General features: G+C 37.8%; 1 protein-coding gene across 5 annotated transcripts in view; it reads left to right on the top strand.

Moving 5' to 3' along the window:
* ALS2 (alsin Rho guanine nucleotide exchange factor ALS2) overlaps positions 1-25,169 on the top strand; it is a 52,169-nt gene extending 27,000 nt beyond the window's left edge. For 2 of the 5 annotated variants that reach the window (XM_084893161.1, XM_084893162.1), the window contains 23 exons: positions 419-484; positions 2,641-2,803; positions 5,204-5,335; positions 5,744-5,872; positions 6,892-6,962; positions 7,344-7,410; positions 7,751-7,953; positions 8,068-8,133; positions 9,183-9,281; positions 9,752-9,916; positions 11,367-11,478; positions 11,682-11,759; positions 12,877-13,010; positions 13,935-14,102; positions 15,928-16,045; positions 16,192-16,349; positions 18,291-18,413; positions 18,830-19,006; positions 19,867-19,912; positions 20,118-20,179; positions 20,708-20,857; positions 21,095-21,191; positions 23,854-25,169. In XM_084893161.1, coding sequence (XP_084749287.1) covers positions 419-484; positions 2,641-2,803; positions 5,204-5,335; positions 5,744-5,872; positions 6,892-6,962; positions 7,344-7,410; positions 7,751-7,953; positions 8,068-8,133; positions 9,183-9,281; positions 9,752-9,916; positions 11,367-11,478; positions 11,682-11,759; positions 12,877-13,010; positions 13,935-14,102; positions 15,928-16,045; positions 16,192-16,349; positions 18,291-18,413; positions 18,830-19,006; positions 19,867-19,912; positions 20,118-20,179; positions 20,708-20,857; positions 21,095-21,191; positions 23,854-23,892 — 2,623 coding nt within the window. In that variant the 3' untranslated portion in view covers positions 23,893-25,169. Of the gene's footprint in view, positions 1-418; positions 485-2,640; positions 2,804-5,203; positions 5,336-5,743; positions 5,873-6,891; positions 6,963-7,343; positions 7,411-7,750; positions 7,954-8,067; positions 8,134-9,182; positions 9,282-9,751; positions 9,917-11,366; positions 11,479-11,681; positions 11,760-12,876; positions 13,011-13,934; positions 14,103-15,927; positions 16,046-16,191; positions 16,350-18,290; positions 18,414-18,829; positions 19,007-19,866; positions 19,913-20,117; positions 20,180-20,707; positions 20,858-21,094; positions 21,192-23,853 lie in introns of those variants that run through there. The other 3 variants (XM_084893163.1, XR_014795816.1, XM_084893164.1) reach the window with 3 other exon arrangements.
* The last annotated feature ends 933 nt before the right edge of the window (positions 25,170-26,102 follow it).

Genomic DNA, 26,102 nt, shown 5'->3' with positions numbered 1-26,102 from the left:
AGCCTGCAACCAGGGCATGTGCCCTGACTATGGTTGAACATGGTTGAACATGGTTCCATGTACCAAGAGGTCATGGAACCATGTTCAACCACGTTAATCATATTTTCTCAGATTTGTTAAGTTACTAAGTAAAATCTACCAGATACATTCTAACATTTTCTGCATAGCTTTAGGTGGGTGTTTTTAAGATTTTTTTTTTTTTATCATGTTAGCATCTTTACTAAGATGGCTTTTTTCCTTCCCCCAGATTTTGTGATTATCACATAACCTGCCCTTCTCTTCAGTCCTTTATAGTTCATGAATGTTGATATCATAAAAATGCTGAAACTCATTGAGATATGCTGGATGCTTGTTCAAAAACTCGGAAGAACTAATATGCACTTAAACACTAATGTACATGTTTTCTTTTTTGCTGAAGGTATTGTACATCTATTACACATTTCCTGGTTATGGGAGGATTCCAGCTGCTCGCTAAGCCTGCCATGTAAGCAGATACCTTCCAGTTATCATTCATATCAAGTCAATATTTGAAATTATTTTAAAGTATTCATTTTAAAAGAGAGCAGTTTGAGAACCTCTAGACTCCAGAACATAACTAGCGAGCCTACGTGGAAGTGTGGATCTTGGATAATAAGGCTCAGGCTCTCATCACTTAGCTGGTTTATCACTTAGCTGCTTACCTCAGGCTAGTCTGATGGGTTCATCATTATATAGGGTTTATAATAATAATTGTTATTATTATAAAATATACATAACATAATATTTATCATTTTACCATTCCTAATTGTACCCTTCTCTGGTGTTATAGGTAACACCATTACCTATAAACAAGACGAATTTAAATTATCCCCAACAAAAACTCAGTACCCATTAAACAATAAGTTACCTTTTCTCCCTCCCCACAGCCCCTGGTAACTTATATTCTATTTCCTGTCTACTAATTGCCTATTCTATAAGAAATCATACAGTATTTGTCCTTCTGTGTATGACTTATTTCCCGAAGCATCATGTTTTCAGAGTACTTCCATGTTGTATATACCAAAATTTTATTCCATTGTATGGTTGAATAATATTCCATTGTATATATACAACACATTTTGTTTATTCATTCATCTGTTGATGGACATTTGGGTTGTTTCTATCTTTAATATATTTATTTTTTTGAGTAACAAGTACAAACCTAGCCATGTAAGGGAAGAGCAGTATTGTCACTATTAGATCAACAACGCCTAAGAGAAGAGAAGCTACGCAGTTTCTGGTTCAGATTTCCTCAGAGCATATGAGGGCCCCTCTTGGGAAAGTCTATAGGCAAGGAAATAAATCCTGAAAATTAATGGGGTTCACAAAAGTTGGAACATTTCTGTCTAGTGCTGGGCTTTCAGGAGAAACATGGTCAGAGTATGTGTTTGCCATGTAATATGTCCTTCTCTCAGGAGCAGGTCAAAGCAGAACACTTGTAAAGGCGTAAGCTAGTGTCCTCAAGGTATCTCAGCAGCACAACACAGACGCGGAAGCAGAAACAGTCACACAAGCCAAGTACAAATAAAACTCTGGGCCAGTTCCCCAGGTCATTCTCTCTTAATTTCATTATAAAAGAATCCAGTTTGTGCCATTGAACTTTGGGGTTCCTGGAAGTTATTACACATTTTTTCCATCTTTTCACAATAACATTTCATAGCTTCTGACTTAGCATTTCTTTTTTATTTCATAGTTCCCTGAGGGATTATAAAATGATTCATTCTTGCCTTATAGTCTTGTGTGGCATTGTCTTATTTGAGGCCTTGTAGCTTAGAATTGTAGCATAATGCTTGTAAAGCACTCAGACCTGGCACATAATTGCTCATTAAGTGGCAGATAATTATTATTCTGTCACATGAATTCTTGCTTTTTTATAAAAGTATTTGGTCTAGTGAGCATAGTCCCAGTGGACATTAAAGTTTACAGTAAGATGTTAATAATGAGTTTATATATAAAATTGATATGAAAATTAAATGTTGGCTGAAATTTGAAATGCTTTTGAAGATCTCAGCATTGAAATATTTGAATATAATTTGCTTGATTATTTCCTGTTCATTATAGTACTGGTACCTACAGCTCTGTTACTCTCCTGTAGTAAACTCTTATTAGGTGACCAACACTTAATAAAAAAAGGAAGGAATTAGACGTATTTGAACATTTCATGCCAATTTTAGTGGAGCAAAGAGTTTTGTTTTTTTCCCCTCCAGTATTTCTGTTTATCACAACTGATTAGAGCAATTTTTTTGCTGTGACTTTTGGCTTAGAAATTAATAGATAATGATGTTAGCTGGTCTTCAAGTATTCCCTGAAATTGTGAGTTGCATGAGTTATTTCCTAGAACATGAGGCACAAATCTGAGATTAATCATCTCTGTTATGGAGTTACTTATTCCTACCATTTACTACTTTTCATATTTAAAAAAAAAGAAAAACTATCTTGTAGGCAGAGAAACTCTTTTAATTATATCTGGCTTATTTTATTTTATTGATCGTCTACTATTCCATAACACCTAGAGATGTGCATTCTGAGAAAGGTAGGATCTAGTGAAATATTTTTATTTAGTATCATGCATGTTGTCATTACCAAAATGATTAACTTAATCTCTTTTTGTTCCACCTCCAGTGATTTCCTAAATAAAAACCAAGAGCTGTTGCAAGATTTATCAGAAGTGACTGATGAAAACACGCAGTTGATAGATATACTGAATACTTTGTTTTTCTTGCCAACCAGACGACTTCATAATTATGCAGAAGTTTTGCTAAAGCTTGCTACTTGTTTTGAAGTGGTAAGCCCCATATGTATTCTCTTTGGACACTTGGGAAGCCAAGGGTCATAGTTAATTTGCTTGTTTGTTTGTTAGGATTATGCCACTCTACAACTTGGAATTCCACTAATTTAATATTTATATATGTTTAATTAACTTTATTTTTCTTCAGGGAAGTTAAAGAAAAATGTATAGCTGTAGGTAAATCTAGTTTTCTTTGCGGTGGATTCAGTTTCCTCTCAGAATATTATTGAGATAAGTTATACTCATGTTATGAAACCGTGTATAAAGTTGAGAGCCAAGTATGAGTGCTAGTCATTCAATAAATGTTAAAGTTTACCAAGTGCACACTGAGTACAAGTTACACAGAGCTTTCAAACACAGGCTCTCTGTATAAACAACACACACCTGTAAGGCTGTGGAGTTGCCACCTGGCCTGGACTCCTGGTAGATTGATACCAAGATATTTAGGTCACCATGGCATATGCTATGAGAAATCACAGTGTTACAGGATTTCATCATATGTTAGCTGGTCTACTTTCTATAAAATTAGTTAAGTGGAATCCTAGAAAATCAGCACTGCTCTTAAGAAGTGAGTGTATGATAAAACTGGTCTTGAGATATTTGCCTTTGAAGTTGTACTGAAATGTGCAGTTTCGTTTCATTTCCTGTGTAAAGGGTTCTAGAGAAACTATGATGACTTCAGGGTTCCTTATAGTTTAGAATCTTATTAAACTTTGTTTCTTTCTTTCTTTCTTTTTTTTTTAAGTCAAAGCTACATTTTTTAAAAAAAATATATTTATATTGATTTTTTACAGAGAGAAAGGGAGAGAGATAGAGAGCTAGAAACGTCGAAGAGAGAGAAACATCTACCAGCTGCCTCTTGCACACCCCCTACCAGGGATGTGTCCGCAACCAATGTACATGCCCTTGACCGGAATCGAACCTGGGACCTTTCAGTCTGCAGACCGACGCTCTACCACTGAGCCAAACCGGCTTTGGCATAAACTTTGTTTCTTTATCTGGGTAGATTTCAGTCTCCAGAGTGACCCAAGAACTGATATCGGCTTTCTACATTTGATCCTACTGGGGTCCTGTAGGTGATTTCTTTAGTTTAACCCAAACTGGCTTAGTTTTAGCAATGAAGATTTTTGCTACACAAACAACCTATTGAGATACAGCTATTACCTCAATATATCCTCAATTAATTAAAAACCTTCCCTCCTAGAAAACTTGGAATTGTTAAAAGAGTGATATTGTTCTATTTCTAGTCTCAAGGGTCCAAATTCTATGTAAAAAATACAGATTCCACAATCAGATACCTTTTTTGTTTCTTCTACCCTGTTTCAGAGAAGAATATCAACAATTATTTAAAATGACTATTGAAATACTCTTGTCTTTCCTAGCAATATATTTTTATAAAGCAAGATTTTCTTCTTATATTTCAACCCTAAAAGATTAAATGCAGTAGCAGCTATCATTTTTTAAGCCAGATGATAAAGAGATTTGAAAAAAATGTAGAACAATGCCACTTTTCTCACTAAAAAAAATTTTTTTTTGTTTAGGAAAATTTGTTATTTTTTATTTAAAATGTTATTGTATTGCCCAACCAGCGTGGCTCAATTGTTGAGCATCAACCTGTGCACCAGGAGGTCATGGTTCCCTTCCCACTCAGGGCACAGGTGTGCAGGAGGCAGCTGATCAAAGATTCTGATGTTCCTATCTCTCCTTCTCCCTTCCTCTCTGGAATAAATAAAAATATATTATAAAAATAAAATGTTATTGTATTTGAAGTAAATTAAAAAGTTTCATTTCTCAACTGTATCTTCTAATATGGTGAATATCAACATATATAACCCATATAAGCAAAATGGAGGGAACATGAGAACAAAACATTTGAAGTTCCCAGTCTATCCTAAGTTTTCTTTTCTTTTTTTCTCTTTTTTAATATATTTTATTGATTTTTTTTTTTTACAGAGAGGAAGGGAGAGGGAGAGAGAGTTAGAAATATCCATGAGAGAGAAACATCAATCAGCTGCCCCCTGCACACCTCTACTGGGGATGTGCCTGCAACCAAGCTACATGCGCTTGACCAGCATCGAACTTGGGACCCTTGAGTCCGCAAGCCAACGTTCTATCCCCTGAGCCAAACAGGTTAGGGCTATCCTGAGTTTTCTACTGCTCTACTCACTAATAATTACCAGTGTTTGTTTCTTCCTCCCTGGAGTTATTTCTCTATTTCTTATTTACCTATATGCTACAGAATTTTCTGGAACTATTCTGCTTTTTGCTCAGCTCCATTTAGTATATCAGCAGTATTTACTCCCTAAATTTAATACTAAGTATCTGAACCACACAGAGGCTACAGATTCTGGACAATTGTTTTATATTATTTTCCCCCTTTGATATATTGGCCTCTAGACATCTCCAGAATACCAGAAACTGCAGGATTCCAGTTCTTGTTATGAGTGTCTTGCTCTCCATCTCGGCAGGAAAAGGAAGGAAGCAGAATACACACTGGGCTTCTGGAAGACCTTCCCTGGCAAAATGACGGTAAGTAGGCCATGCCAACTGCCATTGCCTCAGCAAACAGCAGGCATATCCGTAACAACTGCCACCGTTTCCTCCATTCCTCACTCATTTGTGGTGAGAGTGCTTTAATGAAGCCCTTGCCAAGGGTGGTCTAAGGACCACAGCCGTGGATGTTCTAAACATCTCTTTTCCTCATTTCTAGGTATCCTCTCCGAACATGTGTCTCACTTTCTTTTGTTTCAATCTTTTTCATCTCCTTTGGTTGCTAATTTTATGGTATCTTTGGATTGCATTTAATTTTAGGTTTAACATCAAGCTAAGCTAGGACCAACAGGTTTCCCTAAATGTATTATTGTATATTTTTTATTTTGCCCTTTGCATATTAAAATAATTCTGGTGATTTGATTTTATATTTATTTTTAATTCCAGGATTCCTTAAGGAAGCCAGAGCGCCGGCTGCTGTGTGAGAGCAGTAACCGAGCCTTATCTCTGCAGCATGCTGGGAGGTTCTCTGTGAACTGGTTCATTCTCTTTAATGATGCACTGGTCCACGCCCAGGTAGGCCGGATTCCTCACCTTAAAAAAACACTGGAAGGAAAGTGGAGTATTCTACTTATTTAATTAATTAGGGACACAGTGCAGGAATTCTTGCACCTTGAAAGGAACTGTGGGCCGTGAATCTACGTTAGGCACAGGGGCAGTTCTCAGCCCATCCTCCGAGACCCCACCAGGTCCCTCCCGCTGTGGCTCCCAGTTCCCTCTCTACCTATAGCCCTGCTCTTTCCATCACCACTCCCACTGCTGATGGCACCAGCACCCATTGATGGTGTGAAATGATTAGGGCCAGCACCAGCAGCAGGTACAAGCAGGGCTGGCCCCATTGGTGGGTGCAAGTGGCAGCTGCTGCCCTGATTGCCCCTCAGGAGCAGAGGGAGGTGGAGAAGCCTTCAGGGGTGATCAGGGCTGGCAGCTGCTGCTTGCACCTGCTGATGTTGCCGAGTGATGAGGATCGTCAGTAGGTGCAAGTGGTGGCTTAGGCACTGGCAGGAGGTGTGAGTGCCAGGTGGGACCGCGCACACAGAAGCAAAGAATTTTCAGTAACCACCAGAGGCTCACCCTGATGATGACAGCGACCAGTGCCCCGCCTTGGTCTGGCGCCCTTGCTCACATGCTCCATCATCCCATTGGGGCCAATGCCCGCTATGTTCCGCACATGCCCCCTGGTGGTCAGCACACATCATAGTGACCGATTGTTCGGTTCCGCTGTTCGGTCTATTTGTATATTAGCCTTTTATTATATAGGCTTATGCAATCAGTCTGTGTTAAAATCTCTTATGATTTGGCTGAAACCTGAATGACAGCAAATACTTAGCTTACATTTCTGGTATGGGTCAGATTTCAGCGAGCTTTTTTAGTTTACATCTTGTAAGTGAGTAACAGCCATGTGACAGGGTTCTTGCTATGTTATGGGGACTATTTGGCTGTGATAGTGACACCATATGGACTTAGCTATTTGAAACAGGTTATGCAGCACAGAACGTGGCTTTCTCAGATGTGTCTCCACGTTTTTGTTTCAGTTCTCCACACACCATGTTTTCCCTTTGGCCACCATATGGGCAGAGCCACTTTCTGAAGAAGCAGGTGCTGTGTAAGTGTGGCTCCTACCCCCACCTCTACCCTAATTCTCTCTTCCGTTACCCAGGTTGCTACCTTAGGAGGCCTCTCCATTCTGCATAATGAGGCTTCCCCTCCCAGCATGGAGATAGTAAAGTGGCTGTTGTCATGACAGTCATGACAGATCATAAGTGATGGAAGGGCTTCTCTGTTGCTCACATCCCCATCAGTCAACACAGAGCAAAGTAACCTTCCTTTCTTCTACCCTGGGAGGAAAACCCAGCCCAGGGCTGCATTTACATTTAATTGACTTCTGCTCCTCTTGTAATAAACAAGTTGCTTTTCATGTGTGAGGATTCATATTGTAATGACAGGTTCTCATACCTACTGGTATTTATCCTTATGAATGTTTTAGGAATGGTTTGAAGATAACTACACCTGAGGAGCAGTTCACTCTCATTTCATCAACACCCCAGGAAAAGGTGAGTCCAGTATGCTATGTTATTTCCATCTTTAACTTCAATATTCCTGTCTCTTATGATAGTAAAGAAGAGATAAAAATTGTTCTCGCTTAGCTCATGATCTGTGATTATGTGATAAATCTTCATTAAACTAAGACTATAGACTTTTTTAATGTGACTTAATTTTAAACATATAGCAGTGAATTCCAAGAACCAGTCAGCATTACTCAATATGAAAAGCACTAGAAGGCATAAAAATTATTCACATCAAGAACAGCTAGCAGCACTTAACACAATGCATGATGAGTTACTGCCTTAAGCTTACTGGCACTTTTTTTTTTTTTTTTTTTTTTGCTCCTAGACTAAGTGGCTACGGGCTATCAGCCAGGCTGTGGATCAGGCCTTGAGAGGGGCATCTGAACATCCACCTTACGGAGGTGGCAGCAGCGTTCAGAGGCAGGAGCCGCCCATTTCACGCAGTGCTAAGTACACTTTCTATAAGGATCCTCGCCTGAAGGATGCCACCTATGATGGACGCTGGTTTTCAGGGAAGCCTCATGGAAGGTAAAAATGTTTAAGATTTATGCCCGGGGCGAGGGTGATAGTCTAATTACTGAGAAAGTAATGATTATCTGAGACCTTACTTGACATGTATTATTCTTTGTTTGTGCATTTCAGAGGGGTTTTGAAGTGGCCAGATGGAAAGATGTATTCTGGCATGTTCAGGAATGGCTTGGAAGATGGGTAAGAAAATTATGTAAAACATGAGGGTAAATCCATGAGGGTAACTTCAGTCACAAGTTATGTTATTTTGTGATCAGAGTCATTTTCAAAACAAGTAGTGGATTTTTTTGTTTTTCTTACTAGAAATGCATACCATGTATTAAGGTCTATAATGCAGATGTGTGAACACGGAAAGCTAGGAATCGAGGGTGCAGCCTTGGTTTACCTAGAGTGAATCAATGACCTTGACAGTGGGGTGGCCTCAGTTTACACAGCCAGCCTTGCATCTGTTAAAATGGGACTGTGTTTTCTATCCACTTCTCGATTGTGAAGACAGAACCTTGGGCAATGTAGATGGTGAGACTGTTGGAATATTGCTGCCCCCGTATACAAAGGACATACAGATATTTTTCCTTATGTAGTTTAAAATCATCTTAATTTCTGTGAGATGCTAAAGGGAAAATCTTATAAGTTCTATATTATCCTATTGATACTCAATGGCATTACTTTTTTATAAGCTTGTCATACTTTCTAATTCTTAAATATATTTACATGATGAACTAATGGCAATGAATTATTTTGTATTATGATAGAGAAGTCATTATTTTACTAAATATTACTATATAGATTGGGTAGCTGATTTTGTGTATATGCGATAATATGTTTTTGTGATGTCTTTTAATTTCCTATTTGCTAGAACTTTAGGATAAGAAGAGACTTTAAATAATCTGATTTACCCCCCTTATTAAACAAGTGAGGGTTCTGGGTACCAGGACTTACCCAGGATGATGTGGCTATTAAGTGGCAGTGATAGACCTAGGACACAGGTTTTCTGTTTTGCCTTGGATCTGTGATAAAACATTTAATCTCTCTGCATAGTGGGGTTGATATCTCACTCCTTTGATATTTGCCCAGCAGCCTAGGTAATAGATACAGCGTAAATCAAGACTTCGTATACTCCTTTCCTCCTATTGGTAAATCTTCTCTCCTCATTAAAATGTTTATAAGCGTCTACATGCAAAAGTTGACTATGTCATACATGTATCTGCTCTTTTTCATTCTCCTGGCAGGTATGGAGAATACAGAATCCCAAACAAAGCACTGAACAAAGAAGACCATTATGTGGGCCATTGGAAAGAAGGAAAGATGTGTGGTCAGGGAGTCTATAGGTAATAACTTTGGAAAGGTTGTAGGACTGGTGTTGCTTTTTCAAAGAACATTCAATTTAAATGTTTGTATAGCCAAAATTTCAAGGAGTAAATTTTCTTTGCTTTTATGTCTGAAACTAAAGTATTTTTTTTAAGTTCTATCACAAGATGAAAGTATTAGGTTTTTATTTAGTTCGTAACAAAAATACAAACTTTATAAACCCTAACTTTCACATAGGCTCTCCTAAATATCTTGCCTATAAATTTATGTTTATTATATGACTCTAATATAGACAAATCTATCATTCTTTCAGAGATCACTCATTTCATTTTTCTATTGGAAATGAGATTTGATTGGTGAAAAATAATCATATAACTAGTCATTATAATTACCAGTAAGACATGAATATACTTTTAAGTTTCCTAACTTTGCAAAAATAAGCATCAAAATTAAATGTGATGTGATGTTTATCGATCCCTTTTAACCACAGTTATGCCTCTGGTGAAGTGTTTGAAGGTTGTTTTCAAGATAACATGCGTCATGGTCATGGTCTCCTACGAAGTGGAAAACTGACTTCCTCTTCTCCCAGCATGTTCATTGGCCAGTGGGTAATGGATAAGAAATCAGGATATGGTGTCTTTGATGATATCACAAGGTACAGTATTCTGCTTCTAATCTCAAAGTATTTCTCCAAAAATAGTGATGATTCTATGAAGGCTAACTGTCTTAATTCAATAATATTGAGAAAAATTTTAATAAGAAGACATGTCAGACATCATTTTATTCATTTATTTGTGAACCAAACTATAGGTTACTTCTTTATATTGTCAGGATCATTTAAAATTAAAATTGGTACCATTTTTCTTAAGCTTCACACTTAAAAGTTTTTAGTGTCTCAAAGAGGCTACCAAATCATTAACTATTATGCAAAAAAACAAAACAAAACAAAAAAAAAACCCTTGAAATTAGTAGATGAGAGTGGTAAAAGGTTAGAAGGAAATTACCTGTGGAAATTCCATTTGCAGTCCTAGCATGGTATTTAAATATCTCTTGCTCAGGTCTTCCTCTCAGGTCAGATACAGAAGGGGGGTATACAGTTGCTTTTTTCAAAGAATCATGTGAATTTAAATGTTTGTGTAGCCAAAATTTTCAGTGAGTAAATTTTCTTTGCTATTATGTCTGAAACTGTCAAATATCTTTTTTTTATGCCATAATCCAGATATCAAGCTTAGTTAAATTCATGTAAACCTTGGGGAGGTGTGAAGTTCTTTTGACCCCATATTTGAGTTGGCCTGATTTGTCTTTGGACTTAATTATGTACTCTTCTCCCTTCATGTTGTTGTCATAATGCGAAATTTTTTAAAAATTTGCTGTTGCCCTGGCTGGTTGCTCAGTGGTTGGAGCATCGGCCTGTGACCATTAGGTTGCAGGTTCAATTCCCAGTCGAAGGCATATGCCTGGGTTGTGGTTTTGATTCCCAATCCTAGTCAGGGCCCGTGTGAGAGGCAACTAATTAATGTGCCTCTCTCACATCGATGTTTCTCTCTCTCTTCTCCCCCCACCTCCCTTCCCTTCCATGCTCTAAAAAAATCAGTGGGAAAAATAGCTTTGGATGAGGATTAAAAAGAAAAAAAGTTTTATGTTATTACTAAAATCTATGCTTATTTAACAGAACTTTGTACTTATTTTGTCTTTTTAATGGAGATGAGTAAGATTTCTCTTGTATGATAAACCTCATTTCTTTTTTCTCTTTTTTTGGTAATAAAAACTTTTGGGTAATAAAAAAATTTCATAGGTTTTGAGTTTGCCTATCACATTTTGAATAGTTATTTATTTTAGAGTTGTCGTGGATATACATGGAGTAGAAGCAGATCTCTGTCAGTAGACTATAATATTTAATCCCTGAGACAACATTGCTCTGAGGAAGATGCCTTGTGCTGTCTTGTGTCTCATGTTTGAAGCGATTGGATTAACCACTTGATCTAGAAAAATTTAAACACATACCAACCTAGGACGATGCTTGGTATCTTTCATGTGATGATTGTTTTTTCCCCACCTCATCTTTATCATCATTGATTTTTCATTTCTTTTCTCTTTCTATGAAGGGGGGAAAAGTATATGGGAATGTGGCAAGATGATGCATGTCAAGGGAATGGTGTGGTAGTTACCCAGTTTGGATTATACTATGAAGGCAACTTTCACCTTAATAAAATGATGGTGAGTGGAACATTTACACATAGTTACTATTAATTTTTTAAAAACTCCTATCTCATTAACTTTTAAAATTATTTATTAATTAATGTTCTACCTTCTTAGTACTATTTTTCTTGTCTTTAAAAGTAGTAAGGCTTTAGGGAATATGTACTCCCAAGTTGTCTGCGTTTTATGTATTGTGATTTTTGTGGTTTTTTTTCACCCAGGGAAATGGGGTTTTGCTTTCTGAAGATGATACTATCTATGAGGGAGAATTTTCAGATGACTGGACTCTTAGTGGAAAGGTTGGAAACCAACTTCTATCTCTCTCTAATACAATGCTACTCATTTTCCTGGTTTTTTAAAAAAGCTAACTTCATAAAATTCACTTGTTTCAATGATTTTTAATAAGAGTTGTATAACCATCACTGCAATCCAATTTTGGAGCATTATCGTCATCATCTTCTGCCCATCGGAAGTCAGCCCTCATTTCTAACCCAGTCCCAGAGAACCTCTAGTGGACTTGATTACTCTCTAAGTTTGCTTGTATATAAATGGAATCATACAGCTCATGGTCTCTTCTGTATGGGTTCTTATTAGCACAGTGTTTTTGAGGTCTTCCCTCAAACATTGATGTGAGAGAGGCACATTAATCAGTTGCCTGCCACACATACTCCAACTGGGGTTGGAGATCCAACCCACAACCCAGGCACATGCAGTACTCCAAAAACACATTTTGTTTTATCTCTTCCTTCACCAGTTAATGGTCATTCTATTATTTCTAATTTTATTGATAGTATATACATATGTTTTTATTTTTCTTGGGTAGATGCCTATGAGTATAATTGCTGAGTTGTATGGAAAATTGATGATTAACATATTACGAAATTGCCAAATTGTTTTCCCAAGTGGCTATAGCATTTTGTATTCCCCCCATCATTGTATGAGGTTTCTAATTTCTCCATGTCTTTGCTAATATTTTTTAGTTTCTGTTTTTTCTTCCTTTTTTTTTTTTTTTTTTGCCATTCTAGTGGATATGAAGTGTTACCTTGTGATTTTAATTTGCATTTCCCTTAAAACTAATGATGTTACATCTCTTTAGAGCATATTTTCAATGCTATAAATTTACCTCTGGGCACTGTTTTGGCAGCACCCCATGCATTTGTAGAAATTGTGTGTTCTTTTCATTTAGCTCAAAATATTTTATCAATTTTTTGTGTGAGTATTGTGTGTGTTTTTACAGGGTTTATTTTCACATACCCTTTCTGCACATGCACATACACACAATTAAAAAAAAGAATTGGGGGTTGGTAAAGAATAAGTTAAAAAGGGAAATGTTAACCATTTGGTGGTGTTTTTTCTCTTGGTTTTTTAAATTGAAAATACTTCTTCTAATTCCACATTTTCTCTGACTTTACCTAGGGAACACTGACTATGCCAAATGGAGATTACATTGAAGGTTATTTTAGTGGAGTATGGGGATCTGGCATAAAAATCACTGGAACCTACTTTAAGCCTAGTCTGTATGAGAGTGATAAAGACAAACCCAAAGTTTTGTGAGTAATTAATGTTAATTCTGGATTAATTATTGAATGTTTTAAGTTGTCTTGCTTTTATCAAAGCTGGTTAATATTTTAAGAGCAGAACAAGTTTTTGAAGGCTTTTTTTCTTTTCTTTTTTCTTTTTTTTCTTTCTTTTTTTTTTTTTTTTTTTAACAAAGCATAACCTCCTTGAATTGTCAGCTAAATCTAAAGTCTTGGTTTAGATTAAAGCCCCTAGAGCACAGATGTTTAAAACAAAAGTTCTGTATGTAGAAATAATACTAATGTTAATGGTGCAGGTATCCAAGTTCATTAAAAAAGAGCATTCTTAAATGGAACCCTTACCCAATTTGATTTGAAAAATAAAGATCAGGCATGTGTACATATAACTAGTGGAATAGTATACTCTTCACTCATGGAAAAGAAAGTTAAAATCTAAGTCTCTATGTTACGTTATGTTCTCCCAACAAGTTTTTGGCATGTGTATATTTTCCCTTATTGATCTCAGCTTTAGCTTTGTTTTTTGATAGCATCTCAGATTCTTGGTTCTGATGGGAGCTTGATATATTTTTTTATACCATGTATATTCTTAGAGTATTATTAGAACCCAGTATTCAATGCATTTCACAATTCCTATCATGAGTTGAGCAAAGCACAGAAAGTCCTTGTTTTAACAGGAATCAACTTTACAAAATCAACTCTGTGTAAATGGAGAAAGCAAAGGAATCCATTCTGTGTGCTTTGTACTTAACAATTCATAGACTTTAGTGTATGAATAGTAGTTAAAAACCATCACTTCATAATTTTTATTCAATGTTTTAAAAATAGATCCGACATCAGTGCTTCAGACACAGAAGCACTCCCGGTTGTTTATTAGTTTCTTTTTAGGATTTTTGCACAAAAAAGGTGATTAATAAAAGCGTGGTATGACTTTTATAGCAGGAAACTAGGAAATCTGGCTGTGCCGGCTGATGAGAAGTGGAAAGCAGTGTTTGATGAATGTTGGCGTCAGTTGGGCTGTGAAAGTCCAGGCCAAGGGGAAGTCTGGAAAGCATGGGACAACATTGCTGTGGCCCTGACTGCCAACCGGCGCCAACACAGAGACAGGTGGGTGAATGCCTGCCCAGCACAGAGCAGTGCATGAAAGGAAGATGAAACTTAAAACCAACGAGTAGTCAAGGCACACTTAACTTAAAAATATAATTTAAAAGTCAATGGTGTACTTTTTTTTTTCTGGGTAAGACTGATAAAACACCTCCCTCCCCACCTTCTCTTCTACTGAACTCGGCTATAAAACCACACCAAATACATGGATAGCTATTTGAGCACTGAAAAGTAAATGCCAGATAGTGTGCTGGGGAAGAACATCCAAATTCAAAGGACCATTGAACCAGTCATGAATTAACTAGGTTTTTAAATTGAAATATCCCTCAGCCTGAGTGCAGTTTAACCTGGAACGTTGAAGCAGGCACTGTTACTGTAGATTGACAAGAGACCCAGAAAAACCCTCTGCTTTGGCTCAAGATGCGAAAAAGACTCCTAAAGCTCAGATAGAGTGGGGAGATACACTGGGCCTTCTTTCTCTCCTCCGTTTTCTCATGCTCCAGCCTCCACTACTTCCATGAAGGGGCAATGCCAGCTGCTTGGGAAGCCATGACGGGAAGCTTGCAAGAGCTAAAACTCTTGAGGAAATTCTTAAAAAAAAAAAAAAAAAAAAAATACATTTTTTTATAGATTTCAGAGAGGAAGGGAGAGGGAGAGAGAGACAGAAACATCAATGATGAGAGATAATTATTAATTGGCTGCCTCCTACATGCCCCACACTAGGGATCGAGCCCTGACCTGGAATTAACCATGACCTTTTGATTCATAGGTTGACACTCAACCCCTGAGCCACACCAGCCGGGCTGTTTTTCAACTTTTTCTTATCCTTTTCTCCTGCTTTTCTTTTCCCCATCTGCCCTTTTTCATATTCTTATTTTTTAACTTAGTAACTCTACAAACATTGCTGAGCATTTAAGTTTGGGTCTTCTTTTTTTTTTTTTTTCCTTCTGTATTTGGTATAAATGGGAGTTGATTATAGTGTTTCATTCATGAAGTTCATGATTTTTACCCTCTACTCCATCAGTGGAAAAAATAGAAACTCCCAGAATTGACTAAAACTGAGCTTGCCCTTGTGTGTGCTGCAGATGGTCAGCCTTCACTGACAGAGCCTGTTACTGTAGACATTGATACCTTAGGCCTCCAGTTAGATGACATCTAGATGAATTGTTGTTTAATGTTCCCAAGGAATGAGAATGAATGAACTTTTATATAAAACCATATCTTATTTGTATCTCTAAAATAGTGTAAAAATAATGATTGTGTATTGTTCCTAATTTCTGATTGGTAATAATCTAATGATAGCACGCCATTACCAAACATTTCTGCCGATTATAAGTCGTGTGTTTTGTCTTAGCCTCTTCGTCCAAAGCTTCCCTTTACCCATTAATGTGCTTGCCTCACCACCTGCTATAGCAACCTCATTATCTCCTTACTCCTTGAGCTCATTTTTATTTCTTCCTATGCCCTCTGATTTGATTTCTTTTTTCCTTCGCTCTTCCTTTCCATTTTATTCCATTTTTCTCTCATTACTGACAAATCTATCACCAGTTTTCTCTTCAGGCTGATATAGTATCTTCCAACACCATGGTTTATAGTGGAGTAAAATCTTTAATTTATTGTTGTTATGAAGTAACCTTAAATGCTGCTTTGAATGACTGTTAGATAAACTTAATAGCAGGTCAGTAGCCATATATGTGCTCGTTGGGGGCAAACGCTCTTCTAGATCCTCCATGTTATCCTTTCGTTGTCAATTGTTTTATAAGCACATTACAATCATCTTGCTTTCTTGATGTGAAATTCATAAGAGGCTTTCTTTTCCCTTTTATAGTCCAGAGATACTAAGTCGTTCACAGACTCAGACACTAGAGAGTTTGGAGTTCATTCCTCAGCATGTTGGTGCCTTCTCAGTGGAGAAATATGATGACATCAAGAAATATTTAATAAAGGTAAAGCTAGAGTCAAAATTACTCTGGGCTTGTGGATCAATGATGCAAAACCACAACGTATCATCCAAGTCTGCTCTCTGCTCATTTTTGTCATTTTCCTGGCTTTGCTTCTATGTATTTCTTTTGTTGATTCTCTCCCTGCTCAGGCCTGTGACACTCCTCTGCACCCCCTGGGCAGGCTTGTGGAGACACTGGTTGCCGTGTATAGAATGACATACGTGGGCGTGGGAGCCAACCGCCGGCTACTGCAGGAGGCTGTGAAGGAGATTAAGTCCTACCTTAAGCGGATTTTCCAACTGGTGAGGTAAGAGATCTTTCCATGAAAAGGTGGCAAGTTGTAGAATACTAGTTTATACTGTTTAGGTATCTTTGTCCTAAATCTAGAGATTATAACTTGGTGAAGAATCATTAATGTTTTCCTTTATCACAGAAACTATTCATCAAGAAAATGGTTTTGTGCCAGAGATCCTTAAATAGATTGAATCATGAAAGTACATCTTTAATTTATGTTTATGCTATAAATATAAAAAAAGAAGAACCTTAGCCATTGTGAATTAATTTTCTGTCTTTTTTTTAAAATATATTTTATTGATTTTTTTTTACAGAGAGGAAGAGAGAGGGATAGAGAGTCAGAAACATCGATGAGAGAGAAACATCGATCAGCTGCCTCTTGCACACCCCCTACTGGGGATATGCCCATAACCAAAGTACATGCCCTTGACCGGAATCAAACCTGGGACTTTTCAGTCCGCAGGCCGACCCTCTATCCACTGAGCCAAACCGGTTTTGGCCTTTATGTCTTTCTTACTCATTAAGTATAACAGAAGGCTAAAATAGTGTTATTTAACTGTAATTTTGGTATGAAATAGAATAGTCTTATTTGGATTTAATCTCTAGGTACCATCACAGAGAGGATAAAGTTTAATGTGAAGTTTTGTCCCTGAGTATTTATGTCCTGTTCCTTGACAACAGTATCATCTTTGTTCATTTACTCAACAAATATTTATCGAGTGCATCTCTATGTTAGTCACCATTCTAGCTCCTGGGGGAATTTATCAGAATAAAACAACACACACAAAACTTTTTTGAAATCTGTATCTTCCCGGAGCTTACATTGTAGTGGGAACAGAGTAGACAAAATATACAATATGAATGCGATCTGGAAAGAGGATGGGGCTGGAGTAAGATGCTGCTGTTTAATAGAAGGTCATGGAAGCCTGGCTAATGAGGTCATATCTGAACAGAGACTTGGAAGGAGGTTAGAAAGCAGGAAAGTAAGCATTTTTTGAAAGTTTTAAGGCAGTAAGCATATCTGGAACTGGGTGTAAGCCAACAAAATATTATGTTGGAATAATTATGCAAAAGTTTATCATTTTGTCCCATAAAACTTTTTTAAATTTATGTGGAAATCTTTCAGCTTTTAGGGCATTGTGATCTAAAAGACCCTGGGTTGTGAGTATTTCCACTCTGGCATTAGCAAGGGTATAATGAAGATAAGTTTCCTGACCTTCGTTAGCTTTACCAACTTTGAAATTAGGGGGTAAGTCTACAAAAATAGAGAAGATTGCAGACTGTATTTAAACAGCAAGGGTCACAGTTAAAGTCTGTAAAAATAAAGAGGACAATAAACTTGTTCGTGGTAAAACCTATCATTTGAGATTGGAGTTAAAATGTAAGGAAAATTCAGAGCCTAGAAGAAAATCCTCAACAATTTGGCAGTTTAATCGCTTTAAGATTTTTTCCAGCAACTTGGCTTTCTGATATTTTTTACTTGAAACCTATATAATTTTATTAACCATTGCCACCCCAATAAATTCAATGAAAAAGTTTTTAAAATTTTATAATAATTGGGTTTTCATTTTTTTCTTAATAGACATTTAGTTTCTACTAATACTTATTTATACTCTGAGAATAATGGTCTCTGCTGGAAGAGTTTATACAGATTGACAGCAGATGGGATTTTCCAGTAAAAGAAACATAAAGATCAGAATTTTTCATTCTTAAATAACTAGACAGAAAAAAAGCCATAGCACATGAAGATTTTTAGTGGTATTATTCATTAGCAGCATTCTTAATTTTATTCTGTCAGAAGCATCAGTTAAGAAATAAGACAACTAAAATATTTAGTTGATATAAAGTTTGATTTCATAGATCCTTAAATAGATTAGTTAATGGGAATGTGTTTTTACTCTTTCAGCCTCTCTTGACATGTAATTCCTTAATTACATGTTTTATTACTCCTTAGGTTTTTATTTCCCGAGCTTCCTGAAGAGGGCAGCACCATTCCTCTCTCCGCTCCCCTGCCCACAGAAAGGAAATCCTTCTGCACTGGGAAGTCAGATTCCAGATCCGAATCCCCGGAGCCGGGGTAAATGGAGGTGGTGGAGGTGGTGAAGAAAGGGGGTGGCGGCCAAATGACCCCAGAAAAGTTGTTTTCTCTCGATCTCAGCTTCCTTATTTCTAAAGGGATGTGGTTGGGCAGGTGATCTCTGAGGTTCATTTAGCTCTCAAATTCATGGAAGTGCAGCCCCAAATGACTGGGCACAAAGGCTGCTGAGGAAAGCCACCTTATGCTGACCTAGAATAATCACCGAGAAATCATCTCACAAGTGGGTTTCCAGTTAGATTTTGAGTTATGAAAAGAGTTCACAGTTGGTCCTCATGTGAACTCCATATGTAAAAGTAGAGTAATATTATAACTACTCCTTTACTCAATATTTCCCACCTCTACTTTCGACTTTGATTCTGCATTGAGTTTTAATGTGTCACTCCACTGTTTCGTAGTTACGTGGTAACCAGTTCTGGGTTGCTGCTTCCTGTGCTCCTGCCTCGGCTCTACCCACCTCTGTTCATGCTCTACGCCCTGGAGAACGACCGCGAGGAGGACATTTACTGGGAGTGTGTTCTGCGACTCAACAAGCAGCCAGATATCGCCCTCCTGGGCTTCCTTGGGGTGCAGAGGTACGTACAGCAGTTAGGAGTGGAATCAAGTGGTTTTAATTTAAAATGTAAATAGAATTATCAGGAACTGAGTACTTTGATATCTAATTATGTATACAATTTGCAGTTTATTCACTTATTTGCATATCTGTCTTATTTCACAAAATAGTGATATTTAACAATCTTTATTTTTGAAGATGAGTATGGACTCAATTATTCTTTAGAAAGTATTTTTTATTTGTGTGTGTTCATGCTTTATATATATAATTTAAATTTGAGTTATAGTACTGATATTTTGCAGTTTTTAAAGCAAAATATATATACATTCATATTTTCAAAGAAAGCTAATTGTATTTAGTCTTGGGTATGCTTCCTTCCCTTCTTGTTCCTCCTTCCCCATACAAAATTTCTAATTCAAAAGTTTTAGACGTGCTCTTTTGAAAGGTATGGTTTCTTGTTATTCCAGGAGAATACTAAGTGATTATGCTTTCTTGTGCTAAGGCTGATCACCCCAATGCCCATTAATTATATATTTGTGCTAACAAACAAAGGAAATAAACCTGAATTGGAAAGTAAATCTTTTCAGTGGGAAATAATTTAATAATAAAGACGAGAACAATAAAACTGAGTGAAGGAAAGATTTTGGCCATTATTAGGTCATATTTGTAATATATAGGGATTTTGGAGTATAGAATAACAGATCCATAAGGGACATGATAGACCTTAAATTAATTCTGGAATGTTTATTAAAACTTGATCTGTCTGTGGTGCAGGTATTTTAAATGGGGACAGGAAAGCCAGTATAGCCATCACCTGTTTTTATGGGGGTTAATTTACCATAAGTAACAACTTGTATTGACAAAGTATGGATTCCATTGCAGGAAGTTTTGGCCAGTGACCTTGTCAATCCTTGGAGAGACTAAAAAGGTATAGTAGATTTTAGTTTCCTTAGCAACGGTGCTTTCCTTTGGAAGGGGGGATTTGAGATACTAGAAGTTTCCATCTCACTTTGGTAGAATAGTACCCAACATGAGTTACTCACCAAAGACCCGCACTCTGCCATTGCTATTGTTTTATTATTAGAGTAAAAGATAGCTTTTCTCATTGAGCTTCACAAATACTCTTTTTGCAGGTTTTGCCAACCACAAAAGATGCTTGTTTTGCCTCAGCCGTAGAATGTCTACAGCAGATCAGGTAATCTCTTATTTGTTGGAAAAAAATACATAAATCAAACTAGTGGTTAGTCTATTAAGATATTAATGAGACCTTGTTTTTACTTAAGCTCTAAGCGCCCCTTCCCTCCTAGATGTTGTCAAACTCAGCCTGGAAATAAGAAAGGTTCTTTTGAGACGTGTTACCTTTCATGCTACAAAGTCCTTGTATTATCAAAAGTAGAGCGCCTACCCAGAAACTTACCTATCCAATCACATTTTTAGCCAAATGGAAATTAACTAAATTTCCTCAGAGAAGAGCATACAATAGGAAAATAAGATCCACTTGGTGAAAGGAGATAACATGTGATTTAGTGAATTCTTCAGGTGAATCGTAGATAGTTGGAAGTTTCTTTTCCCAGAGAACCATTGGGTTGCAGAGGTCAACACTTCAGCGACTCATGCCTGATGTACCCCAGGAGGGAATACTCTCAAAAAATTAGTAACAAATGGCTCTCTTAAGAAAATTAACAGGTATCTTTTTATCTTTCTCCTCCTTTCCCCCCAACAGCACAACATTTACCCCATCGGACAAACTGAAGGTCATCCAGCAGACTTTCGAGGAGATCTCTCAGGGCGTCCTGGCGTCTCTGCAGGAGGACTTCTTGTGGTCCATGGACGACCTGTTTCCTGTTTTCTTATATGTGGTGCTACGGGCCAGGTGACCAGTCTTTCTGACTTCAATACTAGTGACCACTTATTTCAATATGTGTGCCTTTTGCTTTTTTTTGAACTGATGACAGGAATATGCTCCCCCAAACTAAAAAAATTCTATTTCTATTAAACCATTCCATTATGTCATTACCTCTTAGTTGAGCTATTTTTTCTTTCCCCCTCAAATAGATTCAGAAGGAAGATGTACACATAAATGATTCAGTATCTTTTTCTCATTGGGCAGGATTAGGAATTTAGGCTCTGAGGTACATCTCATTGAGGATCTAATGGACCCATACCTTCAGCATGGGGAACAGGGCATAATGTTCACCACCTTGAAGGTAAGTATAGGTGTTATTTAATATTATCTTAAAATCTACCTTTCAGTTACCATAGTATATATCTGACATTAACCAGTTGTCTTCTTTATATAAGTTTAATGCAAACATTAAGTGCCTTTAGTGCACATATCCTATATAATAAAAGCCTAATATCGAACCAACTGGTTGCTATGATGCACATTGACCACCAGGGAGCAGATGTCCAAAGCAGAAGCTGCCCCCTGGTGGTCAGTGTGCTCCCACAGGAGGAGTGCTGCTCAGCTAGAAGCTGGGCTCCCAGCTAGTGAGCGCAGCAGTGGTGGCAGTATCCTCTCCTACCTCCGCTGCAGGCGAATCAGTAAGGAGTGAGGGGTCCTGGACTGTGAGAGGGCGCAGACCAAGCTGAAGGTTACCGCCCCTCCCCCCTGCACAAATCTCGTGCACCGGGCCTCTAGTTGTTAATATTTTAAAATATGATATATTAAGGAAATTGACCCTCTAAAATATTAAAGCAAATTATTCACCACCCAATCTCCTTAGAAATTGATAATTCAAAGTTTTATAAATGCTTATAAATGTAGAGCATTTATATAAATATAATTCTGAAGAAAAACAAGGATTATTGTGTCCAAAAACTTTCCAAGCTACTTAGTGGTACTAATGTAAAACACAGGAGGCAGTATGTAGAGAATGAATATAAATTGCATCTTCTTTCCCCCATATATTACTGTAGCCAATAGGTACAAATGAGGTTCTCTGATCTGGGTTCTCTAGAAGATTGTTGAAAGCTATTTTGCTTCCCCCACCTCAGTTTTTCTTGGACTATGGTAGAATCATTGTGAAGTTTATTGGAAGAACAACAGAAAGAAAATGACAAAAATACTTCTGAAAAAAAGAGAGGGAGAATAAACCCACTCTGCCAGTTAGTAAAATGTTATACAGTTACAATAATTAAGATAGTATATCAGCCAAAACTGGTTTGGCTCAGTGGATAGAGTATTGGCCTGCAGACTGAAAGTTCCCAGGTTCGATTCCAGACAAGAGCATGTACCTTGGTTCCGGGCACATCGCAGGTAGGGGGTGTGCAATAGGCAGCTGGTCGATATTTATCTCATTGATGTTTCTAACTCGATCCCTCTCCCTTCCTCTCTGTAAAAAAAAAAAAAAAAAAAATCAATAAAATATATATATTTTTTAAAAAGATAGTATATCACTGTCACAGGAATAGACAACTAAGTGGAAGGGATAGCTCCCATGTAAACTTTATAATGAAAATTCACATATAAAAATGGAAACATCAGACACAAAAATGGAAACGAGAAGTCTTACTAAGTAAATGGTAAAGTAGTGGGATAACTCACTAAGAATTTTGGAAGGAGAGTGGAATCAGGTGGAATCACCGATATTGCAAATTACAGATGCTCTAGGGCAGTGGTCGCCAAACTCATTCGTCAACAGAGCCAAATATCAACAGTACAACGATTGAAATTTCTTTTGAGGGTCAAATTTTTTTAAGCTAACGCCACTTCTTCAGAATAGACTCGCTCAGGGGCCAAAGAGCTGCATGTGGCTCAAGAGTCACATGTGGCTCACGGGCCGCAGTTTGCTGACCATGGCTTTAGGGTTAAAGATAGAAAAGGGGAGAAAGAAGGAAAGGCAGACATTAAAATGAGGGGAAAAACTAAAATTTAATGTCAGATTTCTGCCTTGGTTAATTTTTTAACTTTCCAACTGAAATACCATTTTTATTAAATAAACTGAAAAAGGGTGGTGGGAACTGGGGAAAATACTGACCACCAATGACTTACTTATTAATTACTTATGTTATTGAAGAGCATCTCTAAACATATCACCGAGGAAGAAACTGAATTATTACACTTACATGTAGGAAAATGCTCACCCTTACTGAATATTGTAATACCACGGATTTAAACACCGTGTCATTTTGTGCCTGCTAAACTAGCAAAAATATTTTAAAATATATCCACTGCTGATGGGTTATGGTGATATCAGTATTATTCCCAATATTGCTGATAATTGATTAAATAATAGTCACCCTTTTGGAAAACAGTTGTTATTAACATTGATGTCAACAACATCAAAAATGTTTGTGGAGTTGGAGTAGTCCTACTCTTGGAGATTTATAATTAAAGAATGGGAAACATCACATATTATTTGGATGAGGTGTTGTTTGTAGTGTGAGTAACTCCCAGGCCAGGATACTTTCAGAATCACCGAGTGATGCTTTTTTAAAATGTTCCTAGAAATTCTGACTCAGTAGGTGTGGAATGATGCTTAATCTGCATGTTTACCAAACATGATGATTCTGATCATGGTTATTTGTGTATCTTATAATGAGCAGCATTCACTAAATGTCCAGTTAATAGTGCCTTAACAAATTATAGTATTACTTAGTGAAGAATATTATACAGCTTGTAAAAAGTTTTTTGGTTTGTTTTTTAACTAGAGGGAAATGCACAAAATTATATTTCTATTCATTACAGCTAGACAATATAGACAGACATTGGATCGGAGTCTGGAAAAGAACAGGGAAAATGAAAGCAACTGATTTTATTGGGCCATCAGAATCAATAAGGGACTTCCTTTCTTTAGTCCCAGGTGCATTGCTATGTTTATGTAATTTCTTTCAAAGTAAATTTGAAATTGTTTTGATTTTTTTCAGGCATGTTACTACCAGATCCAGCGTGAGAAGCTTAACTAGGTTGCATAACAGCTAACAACTGGATTATCTCCACAGAGTGTTATAGCACCATCTGGCACCTTCCTATAGTGGCAAAAAAGAATGGTCTTGAAGTTAGGATGTTGTGTTATTTTGGTCATTTCTGAGCCTTACTAATGATCAGAGCTCTGAGCCCAGAGGAAGAGACTGTACAGTTTAAAGGGAAGATCGAAAAGGACGCAGAATTCAGATTGGACCAGTCCCTGGTCTGTGTTAAGTTCCCCAGCTCTCATCTACAACGGTTTGGACAAAGAGGACATGCCTTCCGTCCCTTCCTCAGCGGAGGCTGTGCTGCTCCACACGTCAGGAAGGCCCTCCGGGGAGCTTCCTACGTTAAGGAAGTTGATGGATATTTTTGAGTCTCTGGTTTGCCTGCAGTTACCCCAGACTCTTTAGCAAGGAGCACATTGTTCTCGAAACGACGGTAACCACACTATGCCTTCCTGAGTTCCTTGCAATCCTGGGTGCATTCTGCTGCTTTGCTGAGTGAGACAGGGGCAAGAGGAACTTTTAAACTGCAGTTTTAACTTTTTCTAAGCTTTTCCACCAGGGTATTCATCGTGGGAGAGAGGTTCAATATAATGACCATCAAATTCCAACCCCAAGCAAGGATCGTGTCCAAATAGGAGTATCTGCCTCCTGAGTAAAAGAACATAGGAATTTTGTCCCTGGTTTCCTTACAATGAGTGCTACAGAGTGAATACACTGGACTCCACACTGACTCTGAGCTGCTGCGATCCTCCCCTGTCCACAGGCAAAGGCTGAGCCCGAGGCCTGGGAATGAGGTGAAGACTTTTGCATGCAGGCTGCAGCGGAGCCAAGGCTGGGAGACAGGGAAGCGGAGACCTGCGTCCGCCCCTGACCTGGTGCTGTGCTTCCCTGCGCCTCCCATGGGACTCGCAGGGGAAGGAAAAGGAAACGAGCTCAGCTTTTCCCATCTGACACGTATTGTGACACCTCAACGTCGCAGTGTTCTGCTTTTTTTTTTTTTTTTTTTATGTTGTAAGCGGTGGTTTATTCTGTACAAGTAACACTAGTAGCTGTTTGGATAACATAGGTGCTCTTCCTCATCTCATCTGCACACGTGGGGAGCGTACGGAGTGTCCTCCTGATTTGTTAAACATCAGCAGATGCTAACTTAAACAGGATCATGGTTTCTGCTCTACTTTATAATCAAGACGAGTGTTTATTAAAATATTGTTTTGGAATGTTGGCTGTAATGTAACAGCAATTTTCATAATAAAAGACATTCATCTTTATGAGGTGGTTTTGATTGCAGAGGAAATGACACTGGGCAGCCTGCAGTTATAAAAAGCCAGGCTTCTTGTTTTGGTGCCCACGTAGTCTTCTGTGCCTCCGGTTCCTCGAGGGTCCTAGACATCTCTCTCTCTAAAACAAACAAACTTAATTATAATTATGACACCTTTAGTGACAAAGGACACATTATTAACCTTCTGATCCTATTAACCTGAGGACAAGGGTCTTAAAACAAGTCTGTTATTTCTTTGAATAAAAGGCATATTTTGATAGTTACTGGGTTTTTATGTTTGTTTTGTTTTTTTCATTTTTGTTTTGTGGGGTTTTTTTTCTCTCTCTTCCTTAAACAGATGCATGGAAAGGAGGAGTAAGGATTTAAAATCCTGGTAAGAAATGTTAGGCCTTAGCCAATCATCTCCTTGTTGTAATGCCTTCTCAAGAAGCCTGGTGCTTTCTGCCCAAAGGGGCCTGAATGGGCCTGCTCGCTGCAGAGGACGACGGCACGGGAAGATCAGTGAATGTGAAACACTTTTCATTTCCATTAGGGAATGCTTTGACTTTTAAACTTCGAATTCCACATTTGACTTACAAAGGCAATTGTACTGAATGCCTTTGACCCCTAGACAGGGGTCTTCAAACTTTTTAAAGTGGGGGCCAGATCACGGTCCCTCAGAGAGCTGGAGGGCCGGACTATATGAACTACTAATTCCTACTGTAACACCTCGGCTGCGCTCACTGCCCAAAAAACCTGGCGGGCCGGATCAGACTCCTCTGCGGGCCGCATGTGGCCCGCGGGCCGTAGTTTGAAGACCCCTGCAGGAGATAGAGATGGGGATAACTGTGGAAATGGACAGAGAAAGACTTAAGACCCACTGAGTTCTAAAATGCTGGTAGGCCTCTCAGTTCTTTCAAAAAAAAAAAAAAATGTTACAAGT

The sequence above is a fragment of the Pipistrellus hanaki genome, assembly GCF_964339955.1.
Source record: "Pipistrellus hanaki genome assembly, chromosome: 8".
NCBI lineage: Eukaryota > Metazoa > Chordata > Mammalia > Chiroptera > Vespertilionidae > Pipistrellus > Pipistrellus hanaki.
This window is presented reverse-complemented; position numbering and strand designations above follow the sequence as displayed.